Source organism: Pteropus alecto, unplaced genomic scaffold, assembly GCF_000325575.1.
Source record: "Pteropus alecto unplaced genomic scaffold, ASM32557v1 scaffold71, whole genome shotgun sequence".
In the NCBI taxonomy this organism is placed as follows: domain Eukaryota; kingdom Metazoa; phylum Chordata; class Mammalia; order Chiroptera; family Pteropodidae; genus Pteropus; species Pteropus alecto.
This window is the reverse complement of record NW_006433024.1, coordinates 3,239,857-3,266,401: the sequence shown is the minus strand read 5'-3', so window position 1 is coordinate 3,266,401 and position 26,545 is coordinate 3,239,857. Positions and strand designations below refer to the sequence as shown.

At 36.8% G+C, this 26,545-nt stretch overlaps 1 protein-coding gene across 1 annotated transcript in view; it reads right to left on the bottom strand.

The window, feature by feature from the left end:
* Positions 1–3,483: 3,483 nt before the first annotated feature.
* The window catches only part of GAS2 (growth arrest specific 2), a 108,466-nt gene continuing 85,404 nt past the window's right edge, over positions 3,484–26,545 (bottom strand). Inside the window, exon 8 of the mRNA XM_006907977.1 lies at positions 3,484–4,676. Coding sequence (XP_006908039.1) covers positions 4,458–4,676 — 219 coding nt within the window. The 3' untranslated portion in view covers positions 3,484–4,457. The remainder of the gene's footprint in view (positions 4,677–26,545) is intronic.

Genomic DNA, 26,545 nt, shown 5'->3' with positions numbered 1-26,545 from the left:
TAATGCCTAAGGTGCACTTTTCTCGTTCTACATTTCTCAGTCAGAAATCAGACCTACTTACAGTAGGTTTAAAAAAAATACCAAGTATCTGGTATACAGAAAATTCTTAAATACACAAAAATATGTAAAATGAGTTTAGCAAGTTTGCAGAATACCAAATCAATATATGGAAGTCAACTCTATTAATAAACCAGAAGATGATTTCAATCATAGTAACAAGTAGAATAAAAGACTTAGGGAAAAAACAAAAGAAATAAAAGATCTGAACTAAAAGCTACAAAACGTTGAAAAAAAATTTTTAAAGATAGATGGTGAAATATTGCACGTTCATGAATTGAGATACTCAACATTTTCAAGATAGCAGTTCTCTGATCAATAAATTCAATGCAACATCCTAGCAAGCTTTTTCAGAGAAATTGATAAGATGATCCTAAAATTTATATGAAAATGCAAGATTTATAATAGCCAAAACAATCTTTAAAAAACAGTAATTTTCACTAAAGAGTCAATGAGTGAGAACCATTTACATTCGGTCATTTGCTTTTAAATATAGTCTCATTTTTACATATTCCTGGTTCATTGCCATTCAGCTAGCAACTAGACCCCAATGTAAATTGTCACCATGTTGTTAGTGACACTTAAATAACCATCATAGGCAGAAATAAAACCATTCTCTCTAAAACATGTTCACATCCTAATTCCTGGAACATAGGAATATGTTACATTACATGGCAAAAGGTATTTCACAAATATGATTCAGTTAATGATCTTAAAATGGGAAGGTTATACTGGATTATCTAGGTGGACTCAATCTAACCATATGGATCCTTAAAAGCAGAGAACCTTTTTAACTTGTGGTCAAAGAGACATAAAGAAGCATCATCATAGAGAATTCTATATTGTGACCAAAAAAATTATTAGAACTGAGAAATGAATTCAGTAAAGTAGCAGGATACAAAATTAATATTCAGAAATTGGTTGCATTTTTATACATCAGTAATGAGCTATCAGAGGGAGAAGTTAGGAAAACAATACCATTTACAATTGCATCAAAAAAAAAAAAACCCTAGGAATAAATTTAACCAAGGAGGGAAAAGACCTTTACTCAGAAAATTATAAGACATTAAAGAAGATAAAAATAAATGGGAGCATATATCGTGCTCATGGATAGAAAGAATTAACATCATTAAAATGTCCTTACTACCCAAAGCAATCTACAGAGTCAATGCAATCCCTATCAAAATACCAAAGGCATTTTTCACAGAACTAGAACAAATATTCCTAATATTTATATGAAACCACAAAAGTCCTGAATAGCCACAGCAATCTGAGAAAGAACAACAAATTTGGAAGTATCACACTACCTGATATCAAACTATACTACAAGGCTATAGTAATCAAAACAGCATGGTACTGGCATAAAAACAGACACATAGATCAATGGAACAGAACAGAGCCTCAAAATAAATCCACACCCATAATGTCAATCTATGACAAAGGAGGAAAGAATATATAATGGGGTAAAGACAGTCTCTTCGATAAATGATGCTGAGAAAACTGGACAGATACGTAGAAAAAAATAAAATTGGACCATTTTGTTATACCATATATAAGAATAAACTCAAAATGGATTAAAGACTTAAATATAAGACTCAAAACCATAAAACTCCTAGAAGAAAACACAGTAAACTCTCTGATAGTGCTCTTAGTAATTTTTGGGGGGGGTATGACTCCTCAGGCAAGGGAACAACAACAACAAAAATTTAAAAATGTGCTGCATCAAACTAAAAAGGTTTTGCACAGCAAAGGAAACCAGCAGCAAAATGAAAAACCTACTAGATGGGAGAAGATATTGCCAATGATACATTGATAAGGGGTTAATATCCAAAATATATGAGGAAGTTAGAACTTAATACCGAAAAGACAAAACAATCCAATTAAAAAATGGGCAGAAGATCTGAACAGACACTTTTCCCAAGAAGACATACAAATAACCAATAGACTTATGAAAAGAAGCTCAAGTTCACTACCTATCAGGGAAACTCAAATCAAAACCACAGTAAGATATCATCACCTTATACTTGTCAGAATGGCTGCCATCAATAAATCAATAAACAACAAGTGTCGGTAAGGATATGGTGAATACACTGTTGGTGGGATTGCAAATTGGTGCAGCTGCTATAGAAAACAGTTTGGAGCTTCCTCAAAATAAAAATAGAACTACCATATGACCCAGCAATCCCACTTCTAGGTATTCATCTGAAGAAATCCAAAAACTCTAATTCAAAAAAATGTATTCATCCTTATGTTCATTACAGCATTATTTACAATAGCCAAAGTATGGAAGCAACCTAAGAGTCCATCGACAGATGACTGAATAAAAAAGAAGTGGTACATATATATATACAATGGAGTATTACCACCATAAAACAGAATGACATTTTACCATTTGCAACAACATGGATGGATCTAGAGGTTATTATGCTAACAAATTAGACAGAGAAAGACAAATACTGTGTTTTCACTTATACATGGAATCTAAAAATAAAAAACAAACAAACAAACAGAAACAAACTAAGAGATACAGAGAACAAACTGATAGTTGCCAGATAGGAGGGGTTTGGGGGGCTGGGAGAAAAAGGTGAAGGGATTAAGAAGTACAAATTGGCAGTTAGAAAATAGTCTCAGGATTGTAAAGTACAGCATAGGGAATATGCCAATAATATTATGATAACTGTATTGTGTTAAGTAGATACTAGACTTATCAGGGGGATCGCTTTATAAGTTATATAAATGTTTAACCACTATGTTATACACCTGAAACTAAGATCATATTGAATGTCAATAGTAATTGAAAATTTTTTTAAATATATATTTTAAAGATATAAATATGTTTATGGGAAAACTTGAAGTACAGGAGAAAGTTTTGATAGAAATATTACTGATTCTATACAGAGAAATTCAATATTAATTAATATTAGTTTAGTAACAAAAATCAAATCACTCGATATCTGTATTTTAAGATATAATTATTTGCTGTTTCAAGGTGATTTTATTTCCTACAAAACTTAATTTTTTTTCTAGAAATATTATCACCACTTCCGGCACCATCAAATTACACTACCTCTGTTGTTTAAAAACTCCCCAATTAACAGATTGTATATACTTTGACTAAATTAGTCATGTGACAAATCGAGATACTTTCTTCCTGACATTTTGGAGCAAGAAAGGTGAATGTTGTTTTTAAAGAATGAGGAAATGACAAATTAACTTCCCCTATACTTTTTAAACACAAGGGAGCACTTACCTGTGATAAAACCTAGACCACACACAGTACCACCACTCAGCTGCCCAAAGTGAAGCAATAGGCAACTTTACTAGGTAACTGTAATTTGACTCTTCCTATAACTCTCAAGAAAAGATGCCATTTGAAGATTATCTGTATTTCAGAATGAAGCACTGATATAGAGACAGATAAATTTTTTTAATGTCTTTTTAATTCTTGAATCAATGAGGACAACATTCTGCTGTTTATGGGTATGAAACAGCTCTGTCCCAGGTGTACAAGGGTATACATAAGTCTGTAACATTATTAGCTACAGTGAATTCACTTCACTAGACAGCATAGCAAAGTAAGATTAACTAAAGATATAGTTTAAAAAGAAAATGCTTTAAAATAACTTGAAGTCAACGTACTTTTGACTGTACAATTTACTCTGTCAAAATATAAATGTAAGTCAGCTTATGTGTGTGGATTACACTCGGTCAGTCTCAACACAGCCATGTTCTCAGGAATGTGTGGAACAATTCATTAAGCGAGTCTCTAAGAGGTGTTCTGAAAACTTCCCAAACTACCCCGGATATTTGGTCATAGGTAAGGGATAAACTTTAAGGCAATCTTCCAAATGAATGTAAACTTTTCTGAAGTGGCCTTTCCAGTAAAGTATCATTGTCGTAAATACTCTGTACTTATTTATAGTGCTGTTGGACATTTTTAGTAGCACATCATCACACTAATTGTCACTTTTTAAAAATTAGCTTAAAAATCCTGCAGTTATAAAATGTCTGGGGTGCTTTTATGCTGTAGCCATAAAGCAGGCACTTTCTGTTTTCTTATCTGTAAATCCTAAATATTTTCTTCTAATAACAATTTTTATCTTTAGCTAGAATTGTATTTCTACTATTGTGTTCTAAATACCGTCTTCACATATTGAGAAGTGATGATTTGCCTACACTTTGTCTAATTTAAATCTGAGGTTAGAATTTCTTTTAATAGGTCATTTTCTACAGAAGCATTAAAATAAATAGTGCTACTCTTTGAACATTTTCAACATGACATTTTTCTGTCTGTTATGCCTTTTTCCAAAGTAATTTTCAGAGCATGTGAACTAAACTGACTACACTGAAGAAGTGGATACAGGCCATTATGAGAGTCCCCTTGCAGTGACCAACTAGTTTCATTTAATCTCCTTCTTAGCCTTATAATTGGCAGAGACCACCAGGTAGTTATCTGGATTCATGTCCTTAAGGGTTGGAGATTTGCTCTGGATAGGGGATGTTTTGCCATCCACACGAGAGATCTGCAGCATCCGGCAGGGGTCGTGTTTCAACAAATACCCTGCGAATGTTTCCCATCCTCCTCCCACACGGACCATGACATGTTTGTTGTGCAGCATCTGAAATGAAAGGAAAGCAAAAGCGTTAAATTCTGAGAACTCTTCCAGTATCTCAAATCGACTTTCTGTTCTAGTGTCGCTATTATTTTTTGTCTTGTTTTCGTGCCCTGGTGTTTTTCTACTCAGTGCACAGTGTCTGAGTTAGCATATAGTTTATACAAGCAGCTTTGTTTTTTCCATGCAACTGGATCATGGGTACACATCCCAGAACTTAGCTTTGGCCTGCTGTGTGAATCAGGGTCCATGGACAATCCCTTGCTTGGTTCCATGTGTCTGGAGGCTTCTCTCTGACACTTGACATTCCGTTACAGACTCATCTCTGCCCCCATATCCTGCTTACTATCTCCTATCAGTGCTTTAGTCTCCCCACCAAGTTATTTCCCTCTGAAACGGGACTTACAAGACCACAGAAATGTCTGCTGTTGGATATAATGCTAATGAGTACACAAATATTTGATACAAAATAGAATTGAAAATGCACTCAGAAAAACTGAAGTCTTCCAAGGCAAGATGTTACTGAAGGGCCAAACATTTTTGTTTTTCTTTACTCTTATTCTTCCTAATTACTTTGGAATACATCTATTAAAGAAAACTTACCTTCAAGCCCATGTGCCAGTTAGACCTGCAGGTTAACAAGGCTACAGACAGAAAAAGTGAAGAATATATGGTTCTTTCTATCTAGTAAAAAACATGTCAGAGATGAAGAGGTTTGCCATGGAGAACCAAAGAATTTGATTTGGGCTTATTTCAAATATTAGAAAATGTGAGATTAAGGGGGAATGTTGCCCCGTCATCAAAGACCCTGCTGACCCTCTCACCTGCCCACAATATTATGAAGTCATCCTGGCAATGCAATCTTTGGAAGGGGCTGTAGTTGTGTGAGGAAGTTGTTTTCATTATAGAGTCTATAAAATCGGTTTTAATTCCTCTTACTCTGTGTCAGCTTGAGATCCGGACATTTTTGACTCCCATTGAGTGGGGATGACTTGTGCTGTTACTGCCTTCATTTACTTGTTGAGAATCTGATTAAAGCTTTGGAATCTGTGTAAGCTCGTATCCACAAAATCTTGCATGTGTGTTCAGGGGTTTCGCAGACTCTCAGAAATCCATCCACGGACTCAAGCTAAGAAATACTGACTCACGTGGTTGACACGAAGAAATTTTCAAAACTAAAGATTGTGCGAAGTAATACAGATGTGCCAAATATCAATAATTAAAACTATTAGTCTCTAAACTATTAGAATCAAATTACATATAACCACTGGTCATTCTCATTTAGAGTATTAGAATTTTAGAAGAAGAAAAATTCTTAACTAGTATAGGGAGGAGGCAAGAGAATTAAAATGTTCATCAAGCTACATTCAGAGACTGCAGTATGCTGATCAGCCCTGCAGCCAGGCCAGGAGAACCCCTAGGGACCCCTCCTCCTCCTAAACTAACTATGAGAGGGGACCAAGAAGTCCAGCCTGTAAAAGACTGGCTAAACTACAATGCTATCCTATAATTAGATCTCCTTTGTAAGAAACAGGAAAAGCAGGACGAAGTCCTGTATGTACAGGCTTTTAGACTTCTTCACCAAGACCCAGACCTCTGAGGCAGGTGTAGAATGTGCCTGGCCCATATTAAGGCTAAATCACTAGGAAGCCTTCTAGACCCAGACTTAATAGATGGCCCAATGATAAGAGTGCCTTGCTGGAGATCTCAATAATTAGATATTTTCTCTTCCTCCTTCACCCTCACACCCTGAGGGGGGACAGAGTTCTCTGGGGACCCTCTTCTTCTCTTGGTGCAAGGCTTGGTCTCCCCGCTACTTGGAGAAATTTGCCCTGTCCTGAATCAAAACACCTTCTAGCTAGAAGTCTTTAAATTTATTTTAGCATCGGAATCTACTCATCAGACAAAATGTCAATGAGAACCTGTAAATAAAAGCCATCAGGATTTAGCTTGCCTTCCCCCAGTCCTGTCGGTGGTACCATGTTTTTGTTTTTTCAGATGAAGACATCGAGGCCCAGATCTTTTATGTGATTTGATTAGAATAGGACCCAGATTTTCTGACTCCCAATCTAATGCTTTTCCCACAACTGTTCCTCCTCCTAATAATAATAATAGTAAAATAAAATAATAGTAAACGATCAAGTCTTTTATAATTTCACTGGCCTATTTCCACAAATTCCCATGTGTGACTCTCAACTTCCTGCTTCCACAACTTAGAGTTACTGGAACAAAAGACAGTGTCAAAATAGTACTTTGATCGTTTCTCTCACTGTTCCAGAGAGTGGCTTTGTCTATTGTTGAAGTTCTGGCGCCTCTTAGGCCTGCGAATTACATTTAAGAATTGCCTCTAAACATTCTTGGTATGAATGCCTCCGGCACAGTGATGAAATTCATTTGATTGTGAGGCTATTCAACCAGAAAGAATCACCAGACAGAACAGTTTTTAAACAATTAGTTAACTCTAAAAATAGTGACAGAAATGTTTTTACATCTGGAGTACATAACTATTTAAGTACAAACTCTGCTTGCAGATTCTTTAATGAATCCAAAGGACTTTGCAAAGTAGATCCAACATGAAACAGAGTCATATTGAATTTGCATAACACAGGAATTAAATTTCTGCCCACTTCCCCTTCCATATCCTTCCTATAGCTAATCATCAACCTATAATTTGCTAAGAAAGCCAGTGGACAAACTAAGCAATGGTTTCAAGCATGGGATTCAGGTATCAGGGACATTGAGATTTATAGCCTTGACTGTAGAGATTTAAGTTCCATGACTTTTCTTAGTATGTGCTCAGTCTCAAAATAAATAAAAACAAAACAAAAAAATTAAAACCTACCTTCACCTCCATAAACAAAACCCCTACTGTTTAACCTAAAAGCAAATCATAAACCAAATTGCTCTCTACTCTCTCCTCCCACCTTTTCTTCCCTCCCTCCCCAGTGTTTGTCCTATAAAACCTCAATCTTGAATCAAGTGTATAATCTTCCTTCTAAACCAGGACAGAGCTGCTGAGCTCTGCTGGAAGAACTCTTCCCATCTCTGGGATTAGTGACATTAGGCCAATTGCAATTAATTGATCCTTTTATTTTGTTTTAGTCAGTTCCATTTCCTATTCCTTTCCATTATTCTCAAACACAGTACCTATCTCCATCCTCATTAGTCTACTGATGACTTCACCTTTATCAGGCCTGACTTCCTCTCTCTTGGCACCTCCACTGTCTATTTTCCTTCATCCTATATTTATCCTTTTCCCCATTGTCTTCATCACAAAAAGTCTTTCTGTCCAAAGTTAATTCTTCTCCCTATGTCCTAATTTTCATTGCTACTCATGCAGAACCTTGCTACATCAAACGTCCCATCTCTCTTCTCTCCAATTTATTGCATAAAGGTCCGTAACCTTCAGGAAATAAACATACCCAAGCCTCTCCCACTCTTGTACAAAGCAAAACTTTTTTTCCTTTCACCTCAGTCTGCTTGGTTTTCACATATTTTCCTTACGTCTGAGATTCCTGAGAGTTAAGTTTACACTCAGTGTCTTCACTTCTAACTTCCTGTTCACTGTCCAACCCACGATAGGCTTTGCTTCTGCCCCCATTTCTTAACTGATTGCATCAGGAAAGGAAACCAGACGGCTTCTAAAATTATCAATTTCAATGCATGGTCCTTAATCCTTATCATTTTTGATCACTCAAGTAAGCTATCTAGTAGTACTGACCATTCCTTGCTTAAAACTTCCTGTTCCTTTGTTCTCTCTGACAGGGCTCTGCCCTGGATCTCCTGCTACTTACCTGGTTGTTCTTTCTCTGCCTCCATCATAAGTTATATTTCTTCTACCTATGTTTAAGTTTTGCTGTTCTAAAGGATTCTGTCTTTTCTCCTACTCCTTTTCTCACTCTAACCACTCTCTATTCGCAAACTCATGGTTTTCACTACCGGCTACTTTTGTCTCCAAAATTCTAACCCTAGCCCTTGCCTCTTTCTTGAGCTTCCAAATGCAAGGATATGTCTGTTACTTTCCACTGGAAGGCTCCACAAGCCTTTCCTAATAAAGTTGATGAGATGCCCATTATCTGTTAACTAGTCAAATACCAAAAGCATTCATTTTCCTCCTAAATGTTCCTCAGGGTGTTTGCTGCCATTGCTGCTATTTCATTAAGTGCCTCCTCTTTTCCCTGGGCTACTGTAAAGGTCTGATTGCCTCTAACCTTGCCCTCTCTGATCCATTTAGTAAATTACTACCGAAAGGAATTCCTTAAAACACAAGTGTGATTGTCTCCTGCCTAAATACCTTCACTAGCTCCCTCTTTCCTGTAGGCTGAGATTCGGTTCCCTTTATTACCTATATTAATCTCCATGACAATCTCTGCTGCCTCAACTGCCCTTCCCTGAGCTCTGGAACCCATGAGTTCTTTTAGTTCTATAGTCACGGAAAACAGACTTCACATTTTTCACATTTGCTCCTAATTGTAGAATGTCCTTTCTGCCTTGCTCTTCCTACTCACCAGGACCACAAACCTCCCAATACAAACATCACCTCCACCTGAAAAGTCCTCCATGATCACACTGCTCATCAGATACGTGATTAATTCCTTTCCATACTACTGTTTAGTTACATATGATTTTATTCACTGCTTCTAGTACTGTATCGTAATTGCTAATTTACCTTTTTAATAAGGTGTGAGTTCTCTGAAGAGAATGATGATGTACTTCTCATTTTTGAGATTTCACAGATGGGAGCTCAGAACAGCGTCAATACTATAATCATGTAGTACTCCTTTTCGTGTATACTTCCACAAGCTCTACTTCCTTTGCCTAGCCTATATCATCATCGTTATTACTCTCACGTTATAGATAGAAAAGTGAATACTCTTAAGAGAATAATATGCTCTTAAACAACCAGTGCAAAATCACACCACAAATCAGAGGTGACAGAACTGGTATAAGGTGGGGAAAAGGCTACTTTTTTCCATTACGCCACACCCATTTATTTTGTAAAGCTTCTAGATTTGGATGTTCATATCTGCTTAATTACTAAAGGTAATTTAGCACAGGCAGGGGATCATCAATATCAGAAATAGTAATAAGTAGCTTGAGTAGATTAAATGCCCATGTCAAAAGATTTATAGTGTTATGTTCTAATAAACCCTAACTAAACACTGAATTTAATTCAGAAGATTATCCTCTAGTGGCCCTAGTTATTTCAGAAATAAACATGTGTCGAGTGCAGGTAATAGGATAGAAGATATTTTTTTTGCCAGGTATCTGTAGGCCTAAGTAGGACTGGGCTTTGAGTTCAGTGTATATCTTACAGCTCCTTTCTTTTCAATGCCTCACAGTGTTGAAGAACTTTGTGTTCTCTATTCCAAAAGATAACTCCTCTTGACCAGGAGCATCATCGCACAGGTCATTTGAGTATTTAATACTGATTTTCTATGCTATTGTCTGTTGCATTTTTTCTCCAGTAAAGAAAAATAACTTAGAGTTGCTACAAATCTTCCCCACTGTATCTAGCAAAGCAGTTTTTGTATGGGAGGCTATTCTGGCTGTTACTGTATCTTTTTTTTTTTTTTTAACCACTGGCCTCATTCTCACTGTGCCCCTGATTGCAACAAAGAAAAGGACTCCTTAGAGAAAGCAACACCTCTCAACATGGAAGGGAAAAAACCAAAACAATAACAAAAATCTCATCTCGATATTTCACCCAATGGCCTTAATCAAGTTCTGTAAGCAGATCTGGGCTGTCAGAAACATTGCAAACATTTTCTTTTTTGATGTCTGTGAGTGATATAGTTTTCTTGCCCGGAGAAAAGAATCAGTACACCTCAAAATTACATTTATTTTTTTTTTGTTTTTTGTTTTTTGTAATTTCTTTAGTAATGGGAAGAAGCATTCCCATTCTTAACAAAGACATTTTTGTTTTATGACTTTGTTCTATAATAATGCTTAATTATGTGTTGTTTTCATAGGAGACTTCTTCCTGTGTGCCAGCAAAATGGAACCTTTCTTTCTTAGATGACAGACTCGTAGTATTAGAAGACATATGCCAGGTAGTCTGCAAATACGCCTTGTTGAAAGAGGATAAAAAAAAACATTGAGGTCATTAGGAATACTCCCATTTCACAAACGTACAAACAGCAGGGAGAGAGTCACAGGGGGGTTCCCCAAAGCCAGGCTAGAAATCACATCTCCTTTATTCCCAATTGGGTACAAGAACATACAATTGAGCTGTCCTCTTCTAAAAATTATTCTAAAATGAATGCACTATTTAAAGGTGGGTGAATCACTTAATATATTGGCCCAGCCATAGTTTAAAACAAGTCAAGTAAGTCCTAACTTTGTCTTTTTAGATTCAATGTACATTTTGTTAGGCTACAATGTATTTACCTAAAGACTGCTTTCTAGTGCCAACTTTCAATTTATTTTCCCAATATTATAATGTAAAAAACTATCCCATAACCAACAAGTTCTGTAGCTCATCCAGATATTTAGTTCAAAGAAAAAAAATGGGTTAAAAGGATGCAAGTTAATTCTTCCATATCAACTTAGAACATAATGGAAAATTCAAAAATTTTAGAAATGATTCATCAGTTGCTCCCCATAAATCTTGAGGTCGCTGAGGCATCAGGAGATCCAGTACTCTGGTTCCTATATGTGATAACAGGATTTCAGAAAGGAAATTTTTTCCCCAACTCTCTTTAGTTTGAAGAAACAGACTAGAATCACATTATGTATAGGCATTTAAGAGCTTAAAGCAAGAAAAAGTATGTCTTTTTCTTCTTCTTGGGTACATTAATTAGAATTAGAAACAGAAATACGTCAATTTACTTTTTGTTGACAAGGCACAGCTGATATTTATGTAGATCACAGAAAATCATAGCTTTTACTAAAATGGGGGAAAAATGGTCATATAGGAGAACTGAAATCTTTTATGGATTTATTGGTAGTGTATTTGTTTTTTAAACTGACCAAGCTGTATGCAGCTATATTATACAAGCAACAAGACAAGTAAAAACACCACCAACAAAAATAAACAATGACTAATAGGAACTGTCTTTCAGACAAGCAGAATTTAAAGTTAAATGCTTCATGTTTGTATTTGATAGCTTTATTTTATCAATTCCCCAGCATAGCTCTGCTTGACTGCTCACATCTGTCCTAAATCATAATTCCTATGAAATGCTTCAGGTGTCACCACCTTCTCAGGACAACACTGACAAATCTTTTTAATCGGGATTTGAATCTCTTGTTGGTGACCTTGAAAACAGAGGAAAGCAGGAGCATCTATCAAGCATTCTGAATACCAATGTCATTAGACCTAGAAGATGTGAAAGCTTTCCAGCAGGATGCCCTCATAATCTCTCACACTTGCCTAATCTACTCTCTACTCCAGTGCCAGAGTGATCTTCCTAAAAGGAAAATCTGATCATGCCACTGCCTTGCTTAAAAACCTGTGAGTGGTTACCTGCAGTGTTTCTCAGCCATTTTCAGCTCCAGCCCACCTGAGGCATATGACTCATTCTCAGCATAAGAAGTCTGTGGCAAAGATTCTGGGAAAGCAATAGCATGTGTGTGTGTGTGTGTGTCTGTCTGTCTGTGTGTGTATCTGTGTGTAGGGACTGGGCAGAATCTGCATCTCCAGGGTGGGCAAAAGCATACATAATTTGGAGAAACAATTCACCAGCAATTCTGATATCCCTTCTCCTACTTCTGTCCCTGCCCTCCCCCGCCCCCACCATGAGAACATCTAGCCTGACACACAAAGCATTTTATGGCTCAGCTGCTACTTTTTCACCTTCTTTCTCTCTATGACAGAATGACCACATACTGTTGTACAGATTGTGCACTGCACAACTACAGAGCTATACTGTGGTCCTTTTCGTCTGTGCCCATGCTACCTTTCAAATCACCTATCACAAAAATATTCTGAACTTAGAATCCCCTGAAAATTTCATGCTTTTCTACATGCAGAGAATTGCTTCACATTTACCAGGTGAATTAAAATGAAATCTCTTCCTTTGGCCATTCAACAAATATTTGTTGAGTGCCAGGCAAGTTATTCCTTGTTAAATTTCATACCATGAGGGCCCAGCACAGTTGCCAAGTATACAGTAGACACTCAATAAATGCTTGTTAAATAAATGAATGAACAAAGCAAACACCTACTAATGCTCCACCCAGCACTGCCTTTATGGAATACTTTTGCACTCTCTAACCTTTAGTTTATCTTCTTTGTTCACTATAGTAACAAATTGATAAAATTTTCACACCCTTTATGTCCTTTAATGCTTAAGTGTTTGACAAGGTCACTCAGCACAAGCCCAGCTCTCATTAAGCCCTTCTCTACTTACCTGACCACAACGGCTTATATTTCTGCACAATGTGTTAACTGCTCTCCATCCGAGCCATCCCCTTAAGTGACAGCAGTCTCTGACACTGACTGCCTAGACGAGAAAACCCACCTAACCTTAGATCAGTTCAGCCTCCTGGGATATCATATGCTTCTTAATACCTCCTTGTCAATTCCATTCACTGTGTTTTTACAAGCCATCATAACTTGAGTGAAAATATTGTTTTTAGAATGCAGGCATCTGCTCTCCAGAGAAAGACTGTTAAATTAATTTATAGGACAACAGACTCTGTCACCATCTAATACTAAACTGAAATGGCATATGCTCAAAATTGGGCGACAGGGAATTTAGCTATTTGCCTAAGGTACCCTGACACATGGAGGAGTAAGATGGCAGATGTTCAATCACTAGTTTGCCATTTTGAAAGGCTGATACCTGCATTTTTCAGGTAAGTGATAAGGTTGCCTGTTAATAGGGCAACCAAGGCTCTGTTAACCACAGCTGACATGTGAAAACTTATTAGATGAAGGTTGGAGATTCGTCTCAACCTCTCTAGCTATTTGAAATTAAAAATGGTTAAATATTATATGAAAAAAACCCACAAGATTTTGGAATTATCACTTTATTGTTTATAAAACTTCTTTCCTATTTATTGTCTCTTTTTTATTTTCCTAAAAATCCTTTATTTATTACTCTCTTTTCTTAGATAAAGCTTCAGAGAGATGAATAAGAGTAACCAGAGCAAAAGCTATCAATTGTTTTGTCTTTTCCAGACTGCCAAGATATGGTTACTATCAACTAGATACATAACCCTGAGACATTTATTTAATCTTTCTGTGCCTCGGTTTCTCATCTGTAAAATTATTATAATAATTCCCTCCTCCAAGAGTTGTTTGGACAAAGATATTAATATGTGTAAGTATGTAGCAACAGTGCCTGGCACATGATACTAAATAGTAGTCGTCCATTATTGTTATTATTATTATTAAAACAATAATATTTTTGATGTGATTGATAATGATAGTCTTCTTACAGGTTTTATTTCATTTAATTCTTGGAGCAACTTTAAGTGTTTTGCATTATTATCTGCATTTACAGATGAGAAAATGTCAAAACAGTAGCTTAGAAAGGTTAAGTAAATTGCCTAAGGTCAGCTAGCTAGGCAGTCACCAAGTTTAGATTTGAACCTGAGTCTGACTTCAAAGACAATGCCGATTACTATCTAACTTTACACCCTAAAAAGGGCTTTGCCAAGGGTCATGGTTGTCTGAGTTCTTATCTAACCTCTTCCTATAGACAACTCTTCTTATCTTTAGGAATATACGTTGGCATTTTATGATGTCCCTAAAACCAGGCTACATTATACAGCAAAAGTAATTCCATAGTAGCAGCATTCTTAGCCCTTGCTTGTTTTCTCTCTCACCCAAGGACTTACCGGATAATTAACCATGCTAATCAGAACTTTGTTGAGACTTTACAGAACAAGGCCCCAGGGGATAGCAGAACCAGATGTGTTGGGGAGATAAGGAAAGACCTAGCTCTGACCAGACCAAAGCAGAGAATAACAACCTTGATGGCAGCAAGTCTCCATAATACCAAGAAAATGATTAGCTGCACCTTGGCTGTGTGCTGGCCAGCACAGAGCTCCTGCTAGCTCCCCCTTCCTCCCCCTTGCAATTCTTCTGCTTGGTTCAGAACTTCAGAGAGATTCTTTGGACATTAGTCCACAGTCTTCCCAGGTTGCCAGCTTCCTGAATGAGGTAAACTTTCCTTCCCACCTAATATTTGTCTCTCAAGTATTAGCTTTCGAGTGGTGAGCAGCTGAACTTATGTTTTTTAGTAACATCTCCATTGATGATCATATTGCCCAGTTCTGAACATACCCTAGACCCAGATCAAAGAAGGTGCTTAATACATGCTTGGAAGACTTTATCTGAATTTGAACCTTATTGTTTCACTCATACAAAATGTTGAAAATTAGGTTCACCCAGAGTCCATACTCCGAAAGAAAATGGTATAGGAGAGAGGTCCTATACCATTTAGAGTACTTCCTCTTGTATCATTTCATTTTGTTACCACACCTGCCCAGTGCTCACACAGGCCAGTATTACTGTTCCTCTTGCACAAGTGGAGAAATAGAGGCTTAAAGAGTTTAAATGGATGGCTTATGAACATACAGTAAGAACACAGGTTTAGTCTTCTGATATCCGGTTTTGGGATTTGTTCTCTTTAGTAATAAATCATACATTATGAAGAATGTAATCCTCAAACTCTCATTTTGAAGAGTGAACTATTGCAGTGCCCTAAATGGTGACAGCCAATCCTCCAGTAGATACATGGCCTTTAGTCAAAAATCTGCTGGCTATTGAGGCCAGCCAGAAAAAAAATTCTGGCCTGCTTTTCTTGTTTCTGTCTGGGGGAGGGGTTAGCATAGGCCGTTTGCTTCCCAGGCTCATTATAGACAAATGAGTCTTAGTAGCTTCTTTCTAGAAGCAAACATGAGAAAAATAGCTGGCAGATGAATGTAACAATTGGTGGGCAAAAAGTTCCATTTGCATGTCCGCTTGGAAATATGTATAGGAGCACTTAAAGCTGACTGCCTGTCAGTTCTCATCTACTTGTTATGTAAGGTCTCCATTTTCCCAGCTCTGCACCAAATGAGATTAAGAAACCTCAGCTGCAATCTAATTACCGGTCTACAGCACCATTTCGGACAGCGAAGGCAAAGTTATGATAAATATTTTATAGAATACTCAGCATAGTGAAAGCAACGGGGTAGAAAATGCTGGTGCCAGAAAGAAGAGCCACCTGGAGACAGGATTTGCAGCTGGTATGTACCCTACTGAAATTAGAATTCAACCACCCCAAAGATGCAATAACTATTCAGGAAGGGAAGCTCGGCTTCAAGAGGCAATGAAAACCCATTCTTTCCGCTAATCAAACGTTCGTCTGACTCAGTCTGAACTCCCCATTCTCTCTCTTCTAAACACTAAAACCAAGAACCAACAGACCGGAATCAGCACTGGGAGAACCAAAAGTTAACATTTTGTGAGAATAATACACACCAATGATTTCCAACCTGGTGTCTGTCTCCTGGGTCCTGAAAAGTAACAACAGTATCTGTAATCCAGACAACAGAAAAACTATTACTTTGATGCTATTTATAAAGTACCTTTAGCATATTGATAGATCCTTTAAAATGGAAAACGAAAGTATTACTAAGTGCATTTGGAACTTTTATACTGACAAAATATTTAAAAACATGTCTCCTTCCTCTCAAAGCCCCATTCAAATGAAAGGCAAGGATTAAAATGTTACAAAGCCACCAGGATAAAGGGAAATTGAGAGGATATAACAGTAGACAAGAAAGGTCAACACCTTTTTAGAATATGGAAAACAGACCAACAATCATCACTGACTAAGGGTAGCGAGAGCTTAAACTAAAAGCCTGAAATGACAGCTGCCAAAAAGAAGCAAGTCAAACTATGCCTTGAAAGAAGTCGAGGTTCTAGAATCACCAGGTACTCTCACTGCTAGAGGAGAGACACTGAAAAAAAGAGAATTGGTTGAAAGTCAGTATAAAGATCAGTAAGTTCTCCAGATTTAGTGCACTCCACTCCAGATTTGCTATGCCTGTGACTATCCCATAGAGCAAATGACGACATCATCACAGAAGGAGACTGAAGCTTCACTTTTGCAGAAGTTGAATCAGAAATACTTTAGGCTAGGGCATGACACAGGCACAGGATGGAGAACTGGATAGATATATGATAACACAAATATAGCAGTGTCTAGTATAGAACCCAGATGGTAATTCTATGGGTATTAACTTCTGTGTATGTTTGAAATTTTTCACAATAAAATAGTAGAGGAAAACTTCATCCCAAATCCAATCTGTTCTCATCATCTCCCCTGCTATCTTCCTAGTCCAGGGTTCCTTCATCTCAACGGGATGACCTCAATGACCTTCAACTGTTCTTCCTGCTTCTGTCCTTGCTCCTTAGTGTATTCTCAACTGAGAAACTACAGAATGTTATTAAAGCATAAGACACCTCATGACACAACTTTGCTCAAAACCCTGCATGGCTCCCCATTTCACTGGGAGTAAACTCCAGAGGCTTCCTAATGCCTTCTCAGTTCCTGTGTGGTCTGGACTCCTGTTCCCTCTCTGACTTCATGTCTTACCACCGGGGCCTCTAATATGCTCTGTTACAGCCACATTGGCTTCCTTGCTATTTCTCAAGCACGCCAAGGCCACTCCGCAGGCGTGCTCCTGACTTGGCATTCTTTTTGTCTAGAAGACATTTCTTCCAGACAATTGCAGAGCTAACTCCTCACCTCCTTCATGTCTTCCTCATCTCTCCCCTTCTCAATGAAGCTTATCATAACTGCTCTTTTAAAATTGCAGTCTCTGCTCCTGGCATTCCCAGTTTGCCTTACTCTGCCTTACTCTTCCTTCTCCACCTCAGATGACATTTTTCACTTTCTAGCAAGCTCTACAATTTACATATTATGTTTATTGCTTATGCGGTATAATTCCTCCCAACTGTCATTTTATATATATCATATCAAAAATTATCGTATATGATTTGTCATGTAAAAATACAGGAACCCAGTTGAATTTGAATTTCAGATAAGCAATAAAGCATTCTTTTAGAATAAGTATGTCCCCTGCAATATTTGGGATGTATTCATACTGATAAGTATTTGTTGTTTATCTGAAATTCAAATGTAACCGAGTCCCTGGATTTTATTTTATTTGGCAACCACGACATACACACACACACACCTGCGCGCGCACACGCATACACAAATATAAGGTCCACAAGGGAGTCTCGGATCTACTGTATTGTTCTCTGATATATCCTTAGCTCCTAGAACACTGTTTTTTCATAATATATGTTTAATAAGTGTATGTTGGATGAATGAATGATTACACATTTTCTCATGATGACCTCTAAGAAAATAATAGAGCAATCTGCAGAAGACACATGATCCAGGAAACAGGGGAACCAATATAAGAGCAAGTTAAAGAAATCTCAGGTGACATTGCGGGCTGACCTGGGGAAAGGGAAGAAGTGGAAAGGCCGAAAATGAAACCAACAGATGAACTAGCATATCTTCCTGTGACATCATTGTGATGGGTTTCACAGTTAGCTAAGGGGATTTGGTGAGGGTTTTTTTGGTCACACTTATGACAACAAAATGAGACATTATTGACTTCAAGGAAAATAGAAAGTGTTACAAAAGGAAAAGTAACTGTGGCACGTGACAGTATCTGCATGATCGTTAAGAGTAAATGCTGAATACTGATTTGACCAACATTGTGGCCAATAGGAGGAAGAGAAGTGTATATGTTTGGTGGGGTGAGGGGGAAGCTTGAGATTTTTTAAATCGTCATCTTCCTACTCTGGCTACATTGGGGTTTATGAGTATAGTATAGAAAATATCTAAAATTTAAAAACTAAGAAAGAACAGCATAATTTTTGGTGACGTGAAGACAAATGAAGAAACAGCTATAAGAGGTGAAACTAGCTGCCTCTGGGGAGAACTCAGGAGAAAACGAGAGTGGAAAGGGAAGAAAAAAAAGATGGTGCTAGTTTGCTGTTTTTGGTCATAAATCTTATAGTGTCATTTCATTAACTAGATACATGTATTTCTTTATACAAACTAAAATTAAATTTAAAACTCAGTCCTCCTACTTAGGAAAACAAGAAGAAAAATGGGAAAAATAGAAATTCTAGAGCATCAGCAAGAAACTGTATGTATTTCATCACCCAGAAAATTATTTTGTTGCTATAAAAACCTTATTCTTCTTTCACAACCTAACTAGCAGACTCTCATATACTTTACTATATAAGGATGCAGTTTTATCTGAAATCACTACAAAATTAATGATGATCTTTCCCCCGCTTGACATACTTTAGGAGTAGTAGATAAAGGAAGAGTATTCACACCTTAAGTATAATGGGCTACCTCAATCTCAAATGAGTTTCCTAACATTTTAATAGTACTTAATGGTTTACAAAATCTTTTCTAACACCATTTCATTTTATCCTTGAATGTTACTTTTTAAATTGTTTTCATATTACATGTATTTAGATTTCTCCCAACACCAAGCAAAACCACCATAGTATCTTTAGATCAGATCATGACATTAACTTAGGAACACAGAGTTTTGTTATTTGTATTGTTTCCTTTTAGTTCATCTTCTCCTGTTCTATATGGTCATAAAGGACAATTCCAGGAGGTTAAGGGATCAAAATAACATGTTTAGAAAGTCAGTATAGGTTAACTATCTCAGCAGCCATTCTCAGCTCCTTCTCACTTTCAGTGTCTACTCTCTAGACTAAGATATCTGAATATTCATGCTCTTAGCTTTCCTTGCAGTAGGGATGGCCATATGACTACTGACCAACAAGTGGTAAGGAGATCCCCAAAAGGAAGCCATGACTGGCACCACTCCTCCCACCCTCTTCCTCTTTCAAACACAGACACAATGTCTCCAGCTTGCAGCAGCCATCTTATGACATTGAAGGGAGAAATGTGAACATGGAAGCCAACACACCAAGGGCAGCAGAGTAGAAGATGGAAAAAGCCTGTGTCCTTAATGGGAAAAAGCCTGTGTTGATGGACCAACAGCAGTAGTAACCAATCTCTGAACTTCACTGAATGTGAAATTTAAGCCACTACCAACACAGTTTTCTGTTGCACATAACAAAATGCAACTGACATGGATCCAAAGGAAAACTAACAATGTTGAGAAGTTCAAGAAGGATTCCTGGAAGTTGATCCTTTTGTGCCGAGCCTTGAAGGATGTGTATGTGTTTATCTGTCAAAAGAAGTTGGGGCAGCAGCAGGCAGAGAAGAATATTCCAGCCATAGGAATCAAGTTAGTCACTGTTGTAGAGTACTCTTTGCTCACTGAAGATGCTACAGAAGTGTATGTGGTGATGATGGTGAAGAAAACAATAAGGCCGTGTCATTATACCAGCCTGAAGAACCAGGCAGGAGCCCTATAGAGCCATAGAGTTCTGGTTTCTAAATTCAATTTAAAGCCATTCAAGGACCCTGAAAAGAGAAATAACATGTTTGCATTTTTGAAAGTTTGTTCTAGATGCACAAGGTGCATCTAGAGTGACTAGAAAGAAAGGAAAAAAATAGTAGATACTGTAGTAGGCCAGTGTGGAGGCTAGTGCAATGGTCTAGGCTAAAGGTGGTTGACTGGGCCAGGCGGGATGTGCCTGGTAAAATATTTTTTATATTTAAAATATCTTTATTATAATTACTTGGTTTTTGCCTAATCTCTTGTCCAATACTTCTCCTCCATCTATCACAATAATAATCAAAATAATTACGTCTCAATCACCTCACATCATTTTATTTCTCCCACCCCAGGATTGATGTTATTCTCTTCCCCAAAAATGCACCACTGATTAACAGGTGGGAATCATGTCTTCTTCTCTGACATCATGTGAGGTGGGTAGAGTGGGGAGCGTATATATTCTCCATTTGACAGAGGAGAAAAGTGAGACACAGAAGACAAATTGGCTTACCAAACATTTTGTCACTTTAAAACAACTTCCAGAATAAGCTCTGAGATTAATCCTTGTATATCATGTTAAGTTAGAAAAACATTTTGTTATAATCGATACGTTGTAATCAACCTTCTCTCTCAACCTCTTCTTTTATAACCCAGCATAAAACTGAGTTATAAGCATAGGTAAAATATATTTCAGAGGTAAAACATATTTCTTTTCTGCTAATTAATTTTAGAGTGTATAAAGTGACATGATTTTTTTAAATCTAGTGGCCATCCTACTGTTCCAGGAAGCTGGATTTTTCTTTAAGTCAGCTGATTAACTATTGAGTAGGAGTCGATTCTCTAAAAGCATCTCTGTCATTCTAGTGTTGATAAAATAAAAATAAGACCTAACAGCACCCTATATTCCTCCATCTACCACAGTAATCCAAATGATTATGTATACCTTCATCTAACTTTTCTCCAACACAATTCTAATCTACTTTGGAAAAATCTTGGGTTTACTAGCATTTTCTCTCTAGAAACTGGCACAGTCCTTAGCACACAGCAATTATTAAACATATCTATTAAACAGTAACCAAAAATTATTGAGTAATTACTAATTAGTAGATTCTGTGCGAAAGACTGTTAATGCAATATCTAATTTAATTTTTACACTAACCTTATGAAGTAGATATAATTACTATCTCTGGGTTATAGCTGAAAAAATGGAACTTAAAGATGTTAATTTATTTAATCAAAAAATTTAATGACAAACTAAGAATAATTATTACATAATGCTACCTCTCTTGAATATATGAATGAGTGAATAAATGAATAACCAGATTGATTTAATTTGCTTACAATTCACTGGGCATTGTACCATCTTTAAAAATTAAAAAAATCACTTGTTTATACATAATTACCACAGTGTGCTTTTACATTAGTGGTTCTCAACCCAGGGGATATTTGGCAATTTCTGCATACATTTTGATTCTCACAAATGGGAAAGGGAGTTGTACTGGAATCTAGTGTGCAGAGGACACAGATGCTACAAACATCCACAGGACAATACCACACAACAAGGAATTATCTAGTGCAATATGTCAACAGTGCCAGATTTGAGGAACCCCGTTCTTTGTCATATGACTTTGTTCATACAAAGTCAAATTATAGTGAAACCATTCCTGTAAAAAAAACACATGTTAATCATTTTCTTATTCTCAACACTAAATTCTTAATTTTTCCTGACACTGGAGCTCTCTTTTTAGTGCTGTTTTTATTCCCATGAGATTAATTAACATGCAAGACTCACAAATTAATATGTTACTCTAGGAATAATAACAGTGATAATAGAAGAGCTGTGATGGCTATGTTCCTTTTTCTTGTAGGACAGCAGAACTTTGCTGAAATTCAGACTCGGTAAGGAAATGTATACTGTTTCACGTTGCAAAGGCACTTTGATTGATACCTTTAAGACAGACAAGCCATATGATCAGCAAGGTGCCAGTAAACCATTTGGCTTGGGCCAGCCAGCTATTCACTATTACATTCCTGCAAAGGGAAAGGGAACAAATAAATTCCCCCAGACACATCTCAATGTTATTTAACATCTGTTTCAAAATAACTAACAAGGTACCATGCTGTTTTCCAACCTTGAATATCTGTCAATGAAAAAAAATCTGCAGCAAAATTGCAATTATTAAATCTAGGCACTAGGTGGCAGCAGCACACAAGTGAATGGGTTTACCCTAGAATAACAATTTATTGTGGCACTGTTAAAATTCTATTGGAACAAAAAAGTATGTTTTTCCCCAGCATTTCTCACTGTTGCCTTGTATTTCTTTTACTAGGCTTAAAATCACTAAGCAGCTTTTGTTTGCTGAATAAATCTACATTTCACTCTAGAATATCCGTGTGAGAGTAATATTTAGTATGCACATGTGTATGTATACATATATACAAATTTTATACATATACTTATGTACATTATATTTATATAAGTTGTATATATTTTATGTAATTTTATGTAATTGTATAAATAATTACATGCAGTATATAATAATAATGAAGGTAAACATGATAGAATAATAATAATAGTGACTTTCTATTGAACAATTTATCTCATTAATACTTTTAACAACCTTATGAAATGTATTCATTTTCTCCCTTTGTAGTCTAATTGCCAAGGATGACAGAGATTAAACAACTTGTCCAGTGTCATACAGTGTAATGAACTACAGGAATAGGATTTATGTTATACATTTCAGAGAGCTCAGTCTATGAGCTTTTTGAGACCAGGGATTTTGTCTTAATTTCTATTCTCCCTTACAAAACACAGACAAGTGCTCAACGAATGTGTTATGTCAGCTGTAAGAACAGCTTGTGCCCATTTCATAGTGTTAAGGAAAAATAATTCATGTGGGAAAATAATGGCAATTACTGGCATGCATGTTAAAATGTGGATTACTAGGACCCTTTCTAGATTAATTTAATCAGAATTTCTTATGGAAAGTAGTTTTCTTAAAGTTCTCCAGGTAATTCTAATATATAGCTATTGCTGAGAATCTATAGGGTAGTGACTATGAGTGTAAGTTTTTAGTAGTTTTAGAAGCCTTTTCTCACTTCTGTTTGGATAAGTCCTCAAAGGTAGAACTGAAAATACCAAATAGCTATGGAGAAGTTTATGAATGTGATTTTTGGCACTGAAGGATATACCAGCTTGTAGCTCACCAACACTGATGATGTCCCATCCGTTTGTGTTCTATTCATTTTGTGATTAATTTTGTGATTTCAGCGACAGAGTCAGGAATCTATTTCTGTCTATTTAAATAAACGGCAATTTCATGGAAGGCCAACATTCACAAAGATTAGTGATAGATATAATTAGAATCATTTCTGACCTACATTACTGATTATCTTTTAGGATCTCAACAAAATGTTTAAGATATATCTTGAGATGTGATTTATTATTAATATTAACTCTAAGTTACTATTATTGAACACAGATCCTTGCATATAATGGACAAGTGATAATCTTTTTTACTGTATGAGTAAGTGAATAAATGGACAATGTAGACTGACTTGTTAAGTGATGAGATTCATGGCTGGAATTATTGGTTAATCTTCAAAAACCCACTTCAAGGCATTCTTAGTAATCTCTACCAGTATTTCTATCTAGCCAATTGTTTTTTAAAAATAATTAAGATTGATGGTGACAGCTCAGATAAAGTTCCCCTTTTCATAAATTTTGTTTAACTCAATGACGTAAATGCAGATCTGTTTTCAAAAAATGAAAGTTTGGCAAGCTTTGTGATTGTTTTAACATAACTATGAGATATAATCAGGAACACTTAAAACTATTCTGAGGTGGCTGCAACAAAGGTGGCTTGCCTTTGCAAAAATACAATAGTAATATAGTGTGTTTTGTGGCTTTTTCTTTGTTTGTTTGCTTTGCTTTTTACCAGAAGCTCCCCATGGAAAACTAAGTTCTTTTGTAGGACTTATCCAAGAAGTCTGCCTTGTATGTACTGTACTCCTTTATGTTCAGAAACAATTTAGATCACTACATACAACTCACAGTAACTATCAGCATGAAAGCAATTCCTGGATATGCTAACATGTTGACATGTTCCATATTATAATGCTAATTCTCCCATAAAAGTAAAACCATCTATGTTAATAGTTTTTTTTTGTTTTGTTTTGTTTTGTTTTTTGTCATTTATATTCCTATAGACTCATCATCCTACAGAAGGGCATTTAGGAGGCTTTCTAACAACACTTCCAGCGATGGTGGCGTATTATCTAGTACTTTAAATCACAGAGAGCTCAGATTTAAAATATTCAAGTGCTGCAGATATAGTAGCAAAAGTAAAGATGGAGACAGAGTCCCTAATCCATACAAATTGTCACAGCACAGCTGTGGAGGTGACTGGGGCATTCTCAGATTCCCAAGATATCAGCAAAGTCCTTTAATCAGCCCATACATTGTTCTGTTCTGTATATAATATTGTTCTTGAATATTAAGTAGCTGATGATTCAGTGCCATCTGGCACTTCCTGGTCAAGCACAGCTCTAATACAGTAAGAATGTGTCAGGAGTAAGAAAAAATTGTTTCCAATGAGGATAAAGTGTCAGAACGAATCAGAGAAGTGAGGTGAGAGTATGAAGGAGGGCCGAATACCACCCACTCAGGATGAACAGAAGGGGTGGGTAGGGCACCAAAAGCTTTGTCTCATTGATCTTGTTTGTCCATGCAGCCTATAAGGAGGTATTTTGAGCCTGTAGGTTGTTTCTTGTTTTTTTTTTTGTTTTTTTTTTCCTCAGATATCGTGAAGTGTGGGTCTGTGATACATTGAGAAGGCTGGGCTTAGTTGACAAAATAGCCACAACTTATACAGGTCACACAAGTCGTCCTTGACATTCAGAGTCCCTGAAGATGGAGCATTTAGCGTGTAATAGAAGAACTTGGAAATTTTCTTTATTCCTTCCCGGTCCTTTTTTGTTCTGTAAAAATGAGGATGTCCTTGCAATTGAACCACAGGCTTTTGCATGTATCAGGTATACTGGAGCCTTCAATGGCCATGCCAGAAGGTGCAAAGTGGTCTGCAAATGAATCTAACCCATGACCTCAGACCTTATAGTTGGAGGGAACACCTAGATGAAAAATCTAGGTAGAAAGACTATCAAGAGGGAGGTCTTAGAAATGAAGGCTAAATGCTCTTCCATGAGAATGGAGATAGAAGAAAAGCGGAGGACCTAGACCACTTCTGAGAACACGTGTGCAGGACCTGGTTTGATTCCCAGGCCCATGGAGGAAAGATACAGGCAACTTGGAGTGTGCCCAGACCATGGCCAGGATGGCGAAGCATCCCGCAAACAAACCTCCATGCAGGAAGGGCTGAGTGAACTCCTTAATTAGCTGCCACTTACAGTTTAAGAAATTTCAACTATAGGCCAGGCTCTTAATATACAGCAATCTGGAATGCAGATATTTCTATATCTATTTTACAGATAAGGAAACAGGCTCACAAAAGAGCAGTGGCTCACCAGACAACACTATTAATTATGGCACAGCTGAGGAGGGAAAGTCTTAGCTGGTGGTGAGAAACATAAACTACCTACAAAGTATCCTAGAAATTAGCAATCCAATGATTTCTTTTTCACAGATGATGACAAGGAGCTCTGACATGATATGACTTGCCCAAGCTGGTTTTGCCCAGATCATCAGAGACTTAACTTTGTTGAGCCTTCAAACAGTGCTTCCCCCATCACTTCACAACTAAGAAACCCTTTTACTTTATTTTTCTTTTAAACTTCGTGTTTTGATGGGATAAAGATGATAACGATGACAGCCATTCCTTATTAAGAGGCTACTATGTGCTCATTACTAGGGTAGGTATCCTCTCTAGTTCTCACGACAAATCTGTCATAGATGTCATTAATCCCCTTTGTATAGATGAGGGATTTCATTCTCACGGTCCTTGCATGACTTACTCAAAGTGACATAACAGTACCAGGGCTCTGTCTTATATTTTATTCTAAAATCTGCATTCTTTTTATATATCATACTGAGAGACTTTGTCTGCAAATCTTATTCATTAAGCGATAACTTAATACCCACTTGAATTAATCAAAGGCATATAAATGCTATGTAAAACATCAATTGATTAATAGAAAAAAAAATTATTAATCTCGGAAGCTAAGCAGGGTCGAGCCTGGTTAGAACTTGGATGGGAGACCATCTACGAAGGCCAGGTGCTGTAGACGTAAAAAATAAAAAAAATAAGGGATTGTAAGCTGACAAGGTCCTTGCAATCTGTGAGGTCAACCAAAAGTTGCCTCGCCTAAAAAAAGAAAAGAAAAGAAAAATTATTATATTAATTTGACCTAAAGTCTGATGTTTTGGGGGAAGATAAAAATTCCATTTTGCTTCGGGATACTGAAATTAGATGATAAACCCCTCACCTCCCCGCCCCCTGCCATTTCTATAAGCGTGA